At 39.8% G+C, this 13,140-nt stretch overlaps 2 protein-coding genes and 1 long non-coding RNA gene across 7 annotated transcripts in view; 1 reads left to right on the top strand and 2 right to left on the bottom strand.

The window, feature by feature from the left end:
- LOC143302388 (uncharacterized) overlaps nucleotides 1-13,140 on the top strand; it is a 32,660-nt gene that overhangs the window by 6,587 nt on the left and 12,933 nt on the right. The window lies entirely within an intron of this gene.
- Nucleotides 707-11,280, bottom strand: LOC143304129 (uncharacterized). Its single transcript, XM_076626493.1, has 3 exons — nucleotides 10,187-11,280; nucleotides 1,381-1,568; nucleotides 707-747 (listed from the first exon to the last, which is right to left on the bottom strand). Exons 1-3 carry the CDS (start codon nucleotides 10,519-10,521, stop codon nucleotides 707-709), a joined length of 564 nt encoding a protein of 187 aa, XP_076482608.1. The 5' UTR covers nucleotides 10,522-11,280.
- LOC143304091 (uncharacterized) lies at nucleotides 3,505-7,595 on the bottom strand. The gene is made up of 2 exons (XR_013060787.1): nucleotides 5,593-7,595; nucleotides 3,505-5,393 (listed from the first exon to the last, which is right to left on the bottom strand). It is a non-coding gene; the product is annotated as an uncharacterized LOC143304091 (long non-coding RNA).

Genomic DNA, 13,140 nt, shown 5'->3' with positions numbered 1-13,140 from the left:
TTGAGGTAGAAGGAGACATCCAAATATATGTTTGCCCCGACGCACACAGGGATATGAAAACGGTAACGCGATATGACAATGTCGATATAGAATGCAGTTTATGCAGTGGGAATAGGTATGCGCGCATACGTGCAATGTGCGCATTACGAAGACAAATCCGTGTCGCGCGAATGGCTTTCGTCGGGTATACGTAGTCGCACACGACACGTACATGAAAAGAGAAAAAGAGAAAAATAGAGATAGGGAGAAGGAGCGTGTACTGGAAACTCCCTGGATCCTTGAGACGTGGATAGGCCTAGTGAGACTTATGAATATTGATGAACCTTTCCCGACGTACTTACTGGCCCGACCGCACCTCGATCATTTGTTGCTACTCGACGGCAATCTTCCTCTTTTCTTCCTCCTATTTGTTTTCACAAAGTAAGTTCTTCGAGCATGCCGCGTACTTATTGCTAGCTACACTTATTCCTCCGCTCATCTACTTTCTTATCCAATCGACTTACGACGATTGTAAACGTACCGCCCCGTGTATTATAAATATTGCCAACAGAGAAGCGTTAAATACGAACGTGCTTCGGTTGCACACGATGATCGTTAATACGAATCCCTTTTAAATCTGTTTGTTTCCCATTGCCAATTTGCTATTAGCATTTAAATGTTTTTGGTGAAAATAAATTAGCCTGAATGATTTTTTAAATTAATCAACCTAACCCCAAGGGGTTCTGGAGGACAATTCTTCGATCTCATCTATATGACGATGAACGATGCGTTTGGAAATATGCAGGATAATAAATCTGTATTTTTGATTCAGCAGATACGCGACTGTAAATGCAATTAGGCGGTGATGTGGACAAGTCGAGGGGAAAGTAACGCAGAAACGCAACATTCCTTTACGTTCCAGTAGAAACGTAAGATACGCGACGTTATAATTAGTTTTTATTTATTTTGGGGTTAGGTTGACAGGACTTGACAGGATTGGACAGGATTTGACAGCATTTGACAGCATTTGACAGCATTTGACAACATTTGACAGGATTTGCCAACATTTGACAGCATTTGACAACATTTGACAACATTTGACAGCATTTGACATCATTTCACAGCATTTGACAGCATTTGACAGCATTTGACAACATTTGACAGGATTTGCCAACATTTGACAACATTTGACAACATTTGACAGGATTTGCCAACATTTGACAGCATTTGACAACATTTGACAGCATTTAACAGCATTTGACAGCATTTGACAGCATTTGACAGCATTTGACAACATTTGACAGGATTTGCCAACATTTGACAGGATTTGCCAACATTTGACAGGATTTGCCAGCATTTGACAACATTTGACAACATTTGACAACATTTGACAGGATTTGCCAACATTTGACAGCATTTGACAACATTTGACAGCATTTGACAGCATTTGACAGCATTTGACAGCATTTGACAGCATTTTACAGCATCTGACTGCATTTGACAGCATTTGACAGCATTTGACAGCATTTGACAGCACCTGACAGTATTTGACAGCATTTGACAGGATTTTACAGGACGCGTGATATAACCTGGAAAAGAAAATTGCGAATCGAAATATTATGATTTACATTTACTTATTTCTATATGAAATAACTTTTTTGTCCAGTTGTAACTCGCGTCTTGCCACACCCTATATATATTTTATATATACATCGGATTTTCCTTTTAAATAAATCATACAACAATAGGGTAGAGGCTGCGAATGTTACGCTATCTGTATATAATGGGAATCATGGGAAGGCGATCTAACTAAGCTATTAGGCGCCGCTACCGATCGTTTTCTATCGGCATCGGCGGTGTGAATTTTGCCGAAGCGCGAAACCAATTGGACGCGATCTCGTTGAGCCAGGCGAAAACAAAATGCGGTACTGTACTTACACGAGACGACGGTAGCTGGCTATTGCAGCCGATGCCAAAGCGAACCGGTTTCCCGATGCTGCTGAAAAATGCTTCTCGACCGGCTATAATAATTTTAATTGACACTCAGACCAGACCGCTGAGTATCCTCGATCGGCATGCATGTACATATAACCTCGTATAGTGTCGTATCCAGCAAATGAAAAATGGGCATTGTTCGTATTTTTATGTAATCTTGGTCGTCTTATCTAGAACGTTTTTATGTTTTTCCACCGCTTTCGATCGCTCGCCGATCAACTATCGTAGAATATATCGTAATACAAGATCGATCGCGAAAGCAACGTATTTGAAATTCACGTTGATTATAATTTTTCTTAAAATGATCTTTAGCTGTGAAAGATAAATCCTATCGAATATGTTACATTTTGGCTCGATCGCGGATAACAGTTTTATCTTTAGCGCTGTACAACGCCGATAATATATTAATTATAAAAATCTTGATTGTAGCAAGTATTTTGAAATTTGTTTGGTATTTCGATTTCGATTTCGATTTCGATTAATCGTCGTCCGTAAGTAAAAGGAGAAATCGGAGAATGCTGAGAATGGGTAAAATAAGAGAAAAGAGGAAAAAGAAGAAACGAGAAAACGAGAAAACGAGAAAACGAGAAAAAGGTATATGCGATTAAGGTTAGAAGGCGCGTTCATAAGCGCGCAGCCATGGAAAATATTCCTGTGAAGTTGTTACGTAGGAACGTATGCGCGTTCAACGAGATATTAAGCGTGTACGTATGTATATGCAGTTAGGCCTACTCGAGCTGACTGGCCCGGGTGAAAGGAAAACCCGCGCCTACCTTGCAAGTGAAGCACAGAGAGGGGGCAGAGAGATTCCACGTCGAATCTAGTACTTTTTGTACTTACGTGGAACGCGATTGCAAGGAAAGCTTCTATGAAATACCTTAGTATGCTCATTGTGTAACGTACAGTCTTTGTAAACGTGCAATTATCGCACGTTATCGTTCGGTAGAAGCAGCAAGACAATCGATCGTATGAAATTTTTCGACTCGCTCGCATGTTTCTCCTTGCTCGCAGCTTTAGCGTGTACTTTCTAAGTTGAGTAAAAGTGTTTCTTCTATCGTATTTAATTCTTCTATCGTATTCATTATTAAATAATTCGATTGTTAAAACGTCTGCTATAATTTTAAATATAAATGTTAGTTTCTCACTAAACTATCGACTCAAATATCGACTAGGCTATAAATTTATAAAATGTTGTTTCCTAGCAACCGAGTCTAGCGATTCTCTCGTAGTAAGTCTCTCGGTAACTTTACCATACAATCTGATAAAGTAACTTTAATTTAGATACGCCGATATTTTGTTATTTTGACGTAACAGAAAAATACGTAGGTGAATTAGAAAAAGGATTACATAGGATTACAAAGGATTGCATTGTGCGATACCGTTTGTACCGACATTTGCTTAAAGAAGCGTACGTTTCGAATACGTCAATTCTTTTTACTTTGACATGGCAGAAAAAAATATGTGAAAAAAGTTATATGCGTTCTGTGTACGTAATTTTTGTATTAATTTTTTTATTCATTTTTGTATTCATTTTTGTTCACGGGACGAACGCATTCGTTCGTTTTATATAAATTTGAGTTTGACAGTTTGTCTGATTTATGCACTTCGTAACTCGTTGCGCACGTATATCCTTCTTTGATGTCCGTTTAGAGAGGGAGATATTACGTCGCCGATACGCATTTCCGCGAAACATGGCGTTTTTTTTGGTAATTAAAATTTGTCTCTTGGACCCAACCAATTAATCCGATAGTTTTTAACGATTATAAGAGAATCAATGTTAATAATAAGTTGCATTTGTTGCAAATGTTAATAATAAGTAACGTAGCATTTACGAAAGAAGACGCGTTTCAGTCGCTCGAACGTAAATTAACTTTTGTTCGCGCCAGCGTCGATTAAGAGAAGAGGTACGGGAGGAGGTTGTAACCCTTTTTTCTTTACCTTTTTTTTAAATTTACCCTTTAAAAAGATACATTTGAGGGAAAACTAAACTAAACATTTTTGTTTATATTTCAAAGACCATTTAAAGAATGTTTCTACGAAGGAGGCCTGCGGAAGCTTTAGTCCGACACTGTCTTTGCGTCATTCTGTAAGTTATGAAAATCATTCTGCAGCGTAACGTTAAAACGACGCGAAACGTTAACGATAATCTCTAACGAAAAGTCTGGACGTGGAACGAACGGTGGATGTGCTCAACGATAACGTCTTACTTGGCCCGCGTATTATCAGCATTGACAAGACTAATGTAATAGGAAAACAAACGTGGCTCGTCGTACTTGCTTCTTTCATGGTCATTCTGAATCTTAATCGGGGCCTACGGTATATACATATGTACGACCCGCTCGAAATAGAGCCGGCGTCGTGTACTCTTAAGGTCATCGATCCCTCTTCCGCGTCACCTGCCATCCTCGTATCTTTTATCTAGGCATGAACCTAACATCGATCGATAAGCAAATCGAAAATACCGTAATTATGCGATTTCCTAACTTTTCCCAATTTCCACTTTTTATATTTTCAAATTCGATTTTATGGCGAACGAAGCGTTGTATGAAAAGAAATTCTCTTTTGTATTATCGATTTATTCCCTTTTATTATCGTTTCTATTCGTTCATCGCGAATCATACAGACCCTTGTCGATCGTGCGACATACGATTACATAATCGTGCCGATTAGGGGCAAAATTTTGTTTGCCCTGTAATCGAAAATCGATTCTCGGATATAAAAACACCGATGAATTTTTCAAATTAGCGACAGAAAGTATAGCCAGAAGCTTACTTTTTTTCCAAAGCTTTATTCTATTACCAAATGGACAAGTGAATCGGCAGAGTTCGAGAAACTAACGTACTTTTTAATACACGTTTATAATTCGCATAAAGAGAACGGAGTAGGTACCTGTGGAATACTGATAATCGATACACTCGATCGATAACGAATCTTTGTATATTTACAACCGTAGATGAAATATGAACGTCGTAATTACGCTATAGGACGATTCAGCAACGTTATTCGTTCCACTTGAACGTATTAAAGTTACTTTTTTTTACTAAAGCTTTTACTATCGTTTACTTACTATCGTCCAGTTATAAATAACGTTAAATTCAAAATTCAAGGATTTTATGGTATATCGAAGTATATAGTTATATATAAAAATAATAATAACAAGTATACAAAAATAATTTTATTTCCTTTTGTTAATTATCATATAGGAAAATTTGCATCGTTTGTATGTCTATACACTGTACACTGTACACTGTACACATAAAATACATGTACATATACGGATGGTTTTTGAAGAATGCGTAACTATACGAAACATTTTTCAAGGATCATTTTTCCAGTAGAATGGTAAATTGTGCGATACTGTGCAACGTAACGATAACTTGTATCAAGGATTTATAAATAATTGCGTACGGAAAATCAATCTGCAAGTGAAATAGTAGTACTGTTAATAATATTATACCGCTTTTACCGTATAAAATATTCGATTAGAACGAGGCGGCTGGCTAAGGACGCGATCATGCCGCTCTCTGAGCGGCGGACGCTGAGCGGCGAACGCTAAGCGGCAAAATTGGCATGTGAAACGGTGGCGTTGACTGTATCGTCGCTCCTTCTGCTGCTTACCGTTTACCTCTCTGTATGATCACGGTGTTGGCGGTTCTGCAGTTGGCATCTTTTTCCGCCAAACGTTCGTAAGGCCGAATTTTCATAACCGTCCATTTCCGTGAACAGCGATCCTCGTTTACGGCTTTAGCGACCCAAAATACCCCCGAAAAGACACATCCGAATGAAAAATTGTCCATTCCGTGAGAGAATAATAATTCTTCGTCGCCAAATTAAAACATGTACGCAGATAATCGGACTAAGGTAAAAAAACGACGTGTTTTAACCACTTGACTAATTAACTGCCATTCTTATATCTTGATATATATATATCGATATTTACGAATCGAAACTATACGATATCCGATACCATATCGATAATATGCGTAATACGTATGATATATCTGATAAAATATATACCCGTTCTCGTTGGTTCGTTGCGTTTTATTATACAAAGTCTTCGCTATATTCTTCTATATCGCTATATTCGCTTCGCTAATAAAAGAAAAATTTATATTAGAAGAAAAATATATGAACATTGTATGTAGAGTGTTGGGACAAAGAACAAGTTTCGAAGTCTGCGGATAGAAGCGAAACGGAGAACTTGGAAAATAGGCTGGAAAATAGAGAGAGAGAGAGAGAGAGAGAGAGAGAGAGAGAGAGAGTGACAGGAACGAGAACGTTTTCTCAAGTTCTCGATAAAGGTAAAACGTTATGAGACTGCGTTCGTCCAAATATACGAAAAAAAGTGCAATCCTGGTGCATCGTGGTGGATGGCGTGGTTAAAGTAGGGAGAAAAGACCTTGAGTCGCGTCACGTGACCACGAAGCTGCATGGGAGTTGGGTAGGGCGGTTGCAGAGGGCCTTGACCTTACCGTCGGCGTCGCAGCCATAGTTGTAACTACCATCGTCGTGGCCTTTGCGAACATCCGAGAAGAGGCCGATATAGCCGCGTGACGCTTCATTTTCCTACGGTTTAATTCTTCCCGTTCTCCCGCTCGTTGGTTACACCAAAATTTCCACTCTTCCACGATATCCTACCGACTAGTAGTTACCGCTGTACGAAGCAATGTCGTCCGTTCGTCGAACAGATGTTTTTAAAAACTTTACGAGTCACAAGTTAGTAGTATGAAAAATATATACAAGATCGTATACTTGAGATTTCAAGTGTATAATCTAACTTTACGTAACGTAACGTAACGTAACGAAAATAGAATTAAATTTTATGCGAACAAAATTATGTATAAAATTGGTAATTTATATAGAAATAAAATGAAATTTTCCCCCGAGTCGCATAGCTTTATGCGAAATTCAACGCGCGAGCGAAAATTTATTAATTAATTAATAAAAAGCATAGAAAATTAGCTAGAAAATTAGCTAGAAAATTAAATAGAAAAATAGTCGGTCGTAGTATGTTTTACAATGTTTCTTGTCGCTTTCTCGCTTTCTCGCTTCATTTAGCGAATAGTTCTTACGGTATATGATGCATATTACGTTACGAAGGAAAGAAAAGACTTGTATCATGAGTATTTCTGGAATATGTTCAAGGACTGAACGGTAATTGCAAAAGAAATAAGGTAATACGAAATTTATCGGTAATATGAAATTTAGCATATACGCGTAGTTAGGAAAGTTATTTTCTTTTTATCGTACGATTCGGTCCGTCCTATCCGCCACAGTCCGAAAACTATATTTTCTGAAACTGTATTTAAAGATAATATCTTCCGTAGAAAATGACAAAACCGAAACAATGTTTTTTTCTCCTTTCGTATCTGATTAATAAATAATCTCGTATAAAGATATATTATACGTTTTTGTGTGTGTGTGTGCGTGTGTGTGTTTGAACGATATCGCAAATTTCTTCGCATCTTGGATAAATATTTGGTCACTGTGATTTACAATACTCGATTTACAAAGTAACCATGGTAGTTTTTAGTAGGTATTAAGATTAAGCGATTTGGAACGAATTAACGACGAATTGGAGGTAACGTTTAAGCGATAGCGTTTTTCACGAGAAATCAGCGTATTATAAATTTGCATCTGTTGAAAGACGTAGCAACGTGTTGCCTGGACATACGTAATTAACGGTATTGACGCATCCAGAGTATCACGCGCATCCACGTTCTGTAACGGACAAAGAACGGAATTTCGTATAATAATTTTTGTTTTCCCTTGCTCGGTGCATTATATCGTGTTGCATGATCGCCGAGTTACAAACAAAAGATACGAGTACGAAGCGCGTTTATGTTTCCGCGCGAAGGTCGATCGATGGTTCTGCGGGACCGGAAGTGAACGGGATGAATAATGTACGCGCTCACAAACTCTAAGTCGGACTCTTTGTTAATAAAACGCCTAATATTCACTGGCCGTAAGGCGTTACTCTTTTCGTCGATGAGATCGCAAGAAAGAATGAGTTTCCGTCCCGATGATGCCACAGAGGAAAACCATAATGGGGTGTGTCTAAGGACATGAGGATTCGTCGAGGATAACCTTCGTTTATCAAGTAAGGGAAATTGGCGTTGCTGATAATTGGTCAATCTCCATATCGGTGGTTAGAAAAAAATGCTAGCCGCTCTCGAAGGAAAGTTGCTAGTGGGAGACGCCGCTCGTTGAAAAATATGTCTCCCCTATCTTCCCGTAGTTGGGACAAAGACTGTTTGTCTGTTTGAAGGACTTTAGTTAACTATACCTTAAGATTTATAACGGGCCCTCGAGCTAGCCGAACATGTACTGCGGAGACGCATCGACATCTGGCAATCATCTTACTCGAAGAATAGGGTCTGCGTGTGACGAGCCACGGGACAGAAACCGTTGGAATGTTTACCGTCGCGTGTCGCCACGAATATTTCTTTTAAGGAGAGCTATAGAATTACTCCATACCTTTGTTAGGCAAAGCGTTCATCCCGTGACCGCGGCTACGTTCGGCAACTGACTGTCGCCTCGAGCCCAAGCTCACTATCACCAATCTCGAACAATTACAATCGGATTGAATAACTACAATTGTTCAGTTACAGCTATAGTAGACTCTAGGTTACAATGTTGCGGGATTATCCAAAATTCCAAAGGCTCCGGTGTTCTTTCATCTCCGACATATATAAATTTTCGTCAATATTGTACTTAAATTCTTGAATATTGATCGCATACGGTCGATAGTATTATCAATACCTGGTGTTATGTCGCGTAAAACATCTGCACTCCATCCCTCGCTGCTGAACAGCCAACGGTCCACGTACCGTCATTCAGGCCCTCAATAAATCTAAGGACCCACCACAATCCTTTAACTTCTAACTTCATTGTTTCAACACATGTTTTTCAGTTAATCTGTTTGTCCTGGAGGATTTTCAAATTCTAGAAGTTGTTCAGTTTATGGCTGGTATTTAGAAAAGTTCTTGGGTTTATTATGTGCTCTTAAAAATTACGGAGAAAGCGGGTAGTGACCTAACAAAAAATGCGGTTATTCGCCTGACAGAAAATCCGGGTTTTCGCTTAAACAATGTCACCAACTAGCAACATTGGTAGGGGGGTTCCTTTCCCTCTTATCTCTCATTAACATTGACTAGAACCAATGGACATCGCAGATCGTCGCCCTCACCTTACTAACGAAAAGTGTGAGCAACGAATCCGGTCTCTCCGTTCAAAAAACCACACCCACACCGAGCTTTCCTCCGTAATTGCATGAGAGCGGAAAGTCAGTCAGTTCAATTGCTATCAGTTCTGCCCGAGCAGTCGAGTTATGCAGACGTAAAAACTAGTGCCTCCGTAAGCGCGACAAGAGTGAAAGAAAAGGGACCGAACCAATCGATGATGGAAAACACCCAAAAGATGCCAACAATAAGAATACTAAACAAAGGAGAAACATACGCTATAAACAGGGCAGTAGACCAACAGAGCCCAAATAAACCAACAAGTTAAGTACAGAACTGCTCAAATACAAACGAAATAGAGATGGAAATAATACAAAAAGACGACGAAAAGAACAACATCAACAAGGATCTACCACAACATAACGAAAGCTGGAAGACTGTAACTCCCAGCAAAAAAAAAAAAAAATACAAACACAAACGATAGGAGGACTACAGAAACAGAAAAACAACAATGGCTACAATAAATTCCTACACAAAACTCCTTCAGCTCGCTGACAGAAGAAATGGACACAGGCCCTACAGAAAAACCAAGAACACACCCCCAAGCCACCACCAATCTACATAGACGCTAAAATAATAGACCCCCTCATTGACCTGCTAAACAGCACGGCAGGAAAAGAAAACTACACCATTAAACAGATCAAACTGGATCAAGTAAAAGTACAAACTAATACCCCAGAAACCTATAGGAAAGTGACAAAAGCGCTAAAGGAAAGAAACGCTGGGTATCATACTTACCAACCCAAATCTGACAAAAGCTACAAAGCAGTAATCAGAGGTTTACACCCTAAAACAAATACAAACAAAACATGCGAGGAAGTGGCCAAGAGCGGAGCCAATATATCGAATATATAAAATAGCGCGCGTTACTATACGACACGCGTTATAACTGCTATATCGTATCGCAAACTCGCATATCGCTCAGCCGTTTTCCGACACAACGATAATAGACCATGTTTAAAGAAACGTACGCATGATGGCTGGATCGTCGGTGAAGATGCGCGCAACGAGCAGCAGACGACAAGGTAGGCACGCAAACCGATCTCGACCTGTTCCTCTGGATCGTCCGAGAAGCAGGCAACGTCTCTTCGTCGCTGTCGCTTTCCGTCACCGAATTCCCATTTCCAGCGCAACTCTCCCTTCCCCCTTTGCTTCGCTTGCTCGAGAAATTCTTCTTCTCTATGCCGACGGTCGTCGACGAGGTCGAGCTCACCGACAACGAGACTGCCGACACGTTCGTCGACGAGCCGCTCGTCAACGAGACTCCTCGCAAACGAGACACCAGCTTTATGTCCAAGCACAACATCTTTCCACTCTCTCTTCTCTTTCCTCTTTAATTTCCCCCTTTAAATAGTTTTCCCGCCATCTTTACCGATGCACAGTTTCCGTTTCCGTTTCCACGATCTCGTAATTGCTCGAAACAGCACTTTTCTTCTACTCGAAATGTTCACCTTTAATCCGATCCGGTAAAAAACGTCCGTCTTATTATACGCGAGATATTAACGTGTACAGCGTCATTTTCCTACCAAAGCCACAGCAACGACAGAAAATCGTAGAAAGCACGTCGTACACTTTCGTCGTGTGCGAAAACTTTGCACACTGCAACCTTCCGATAATACGTCGATACCGTAGCTTCCCCCGTAGCTCTGTTACGTTCTTTGCCTCTTTCAAATCGATCGCTGTATTAGATACGTTACAAACGATTACTATGTTCAACGACGAACAATACCAACTTAACCACCGATTTACGCTAAGAAGATCGTAGATTTACCATTTGCAAAGGAAAAAGAACGTTTGTTAATTTCTGAATTCTAGTTTCTTCTTTGCTTCGTCTCGTTTACTAAAATCAGCCAGTCAAGATATTATCTTCGTATCGATGTCGTAGAATGTAAATACTTTTTGTAAGAGCGTACAAAATATCGAGCAGAGGGCAAACGGATAAACGAATACATTGTTCAGAGATGTCGAATCGATCCGATTCGAGGATCGTTTCCGAAATTTCATTATTTAATTAGAAAGAAAGAGAAGGTCGATCGATAACCAGATTCGAATTCCCTCGCCTCGAATCCGTATTTCCAGAAACAGAGTCGGAATTACACTGTCAACACCTTACCACGGCCAGTATTCCGTTCGCATAATTATAATAATTTCTCGGTTCATCCTCATTAAGAGCTACAACGAATTCCAATACTTGGCCAGCGTAACTGTAGCCACCAACTGTTGCAACGGCTACGAAAAGTATTTGTACGCCCTTCTAAGTATTACAGCATTTACTATTTTATTACTATTTAATTGCGCTCGAATATACAAAGTTTCGTATCTTTACTCGTTTAGTCGTATGTATTTTCATACGACAGCGAGAAATTTATTTTCCAAAAACGAATTCGAACGCTACAAAGCGAGCGTTAGCGAGTTTTACATTTCATTCCGATTTATACGTAGATGCTGAATTTTGTATATACGTAGCTAGAAAATCGCTCGAGGGCGAAAGATGCGACAATTCCGAACAAAAGTAGCAAAGTAGTAGCAAAAGTAGCAAATGTAACAAGAAATCTGGATAACAGTCTAAACTACAGCCTTAAACAGAGATCTCCGAGTATATAACGAACTTGATACCATCGCTAGTTATCCGTTGAAAGCTTCGAGGTTCGTAGCATTGGTGCCAAGTTGCGTGATTTATTACCATCGACAAACCACCTTTTTTAAACATGCTGGCTGCCGGACGCGCGCGGACATCGATATCATTGACCGAGTTTCCCTGTTCCGCAGGTCTCTAACCCTTTTGAAGATCGTGGCTACATAATGGAAAAGAGTACCGACGACACTGACCGAGTCCCTTTGCCTTTGCTCTCCTCTCACTTTTTGCTTAACCAGATCTTTCACGTTGAACGAAGCGGCAGTCGATAGGTTGATTTTAATAATCAGACTTCACTTCCTCTCTCTCTCTCTCTCTCCCTTTCACTCAGCTTTGGCACGTTGAAGCTCGGTTATCGCGCCTGGATTGTAAGCGCCCTCCTCCTCCTCCTCCTCCTCCACAAAAAAAATGCGTCCGATTATTCGATGTAGGAAAGTAAGAGAGATAAAAAAAAATGTACTTCTATTATCGATAATTGACAAGAGAGATCTTTTTCTCACAGTCTAAAAGATATTCGATGCTGAATCGGTTAATATAATTTCTGCCTTTCCACTTCTTCAACCCTACGATTTTTCTCAACGCGGGATCGAGCGTTCGCTTGACTGTAAAAAATTTCATTTTCAATTCGATTAATTTTATTTATCGATCGTTATCGACGATAGAGACGTGCGCGTGTTTTAAGAACGAACGAAGAAAGAACGTTTTAAGGAACGATATTACTTCGGTATTCACGATATCGATATCAATAATTTTCACTTTTCGTTATTAATTTCCCAACTATTTCAAATGACACCGTATAATTCGCAAAAATATCGATCGTCTTGCAACAACAAAGCGTCGATCCCTTCGTTTTTTCTCCCCTTTCTCGTAAAAAAAATCTTCAAAGTATCAAACGGGCATATACTCGTTGGTTAAATACACAAAAATTCAAATCTTTCGTTTACGAATTTCGTAACGTTCTATGCAGTTTCGTTCACACTGCGAAAAGTGCCAAGATCTTCGGGCAATCGTTTTCAATACCTATTTTACGATGCCCTTTTCGTCCCATTGCGACCACCGTCACCATTATTTGATCGTCGAACGACTCTAAAACGAATCGATCTCACATTATCTTCCAATGGAAAGGCTTTCTTACAGCCTCATACCCGTCACATAGCCACCAAACAGTTTCATTATCGATGATTCTCACGGTCGATCATCGACGATCAACGGTTCGTTCGAGCGTAATAGCTGCACATAGCCACTGTCGTCGAGTTCGTGTCCGGACGACCTTGATCTCGGCCGTCGTCG

Source organism: Bombus vancouverensis, unplaced genomic scaffold (assembly GCF_051014615.1).
Source record: "Bombus vancouverensis nearcticus unplaced genomic scaffold, iyBomVanc1_principal scaffold0022, whole genome shotgun sequence".
Taxonomy (NCBI): Eukaryota; Metazoa; Arthropoda; class Insecta; order Hymenoptera; family Apidae; genus Bombus; species Bombus vancouverensis.
This window is presented reverse-complemented; position numbering and strand designations above follow the sequence as displayed.

What these genes read in the sequence shown, in the direction of transcription:
- LOC143304129 (XM_076626493.1), bottom strand. Translation starts at nt 10,521, where the DNA reads ATGTTGTGCTTGGACATAAAGCTGGTGTCTCGTTTGCGAGGAGTCTCG. An exon ending in CGACGATCCAGCCATCATGC is followed by an intron (nt 1,569 to 10,186) that starts GTACGTTTCTTT and finishes TTTCTTTTCCAG; the next exon opens with GTTATATCACGCGTCCTGTA. An exon ending in TCAAATGCTGTCAAATGTTG is followed by an intron (nt 748 to 1,380) that starts GCAAATCCTGTC and finishes ATCGTCATATAG; the next exon opens with ATGAGATCGAAGAATTGTCC.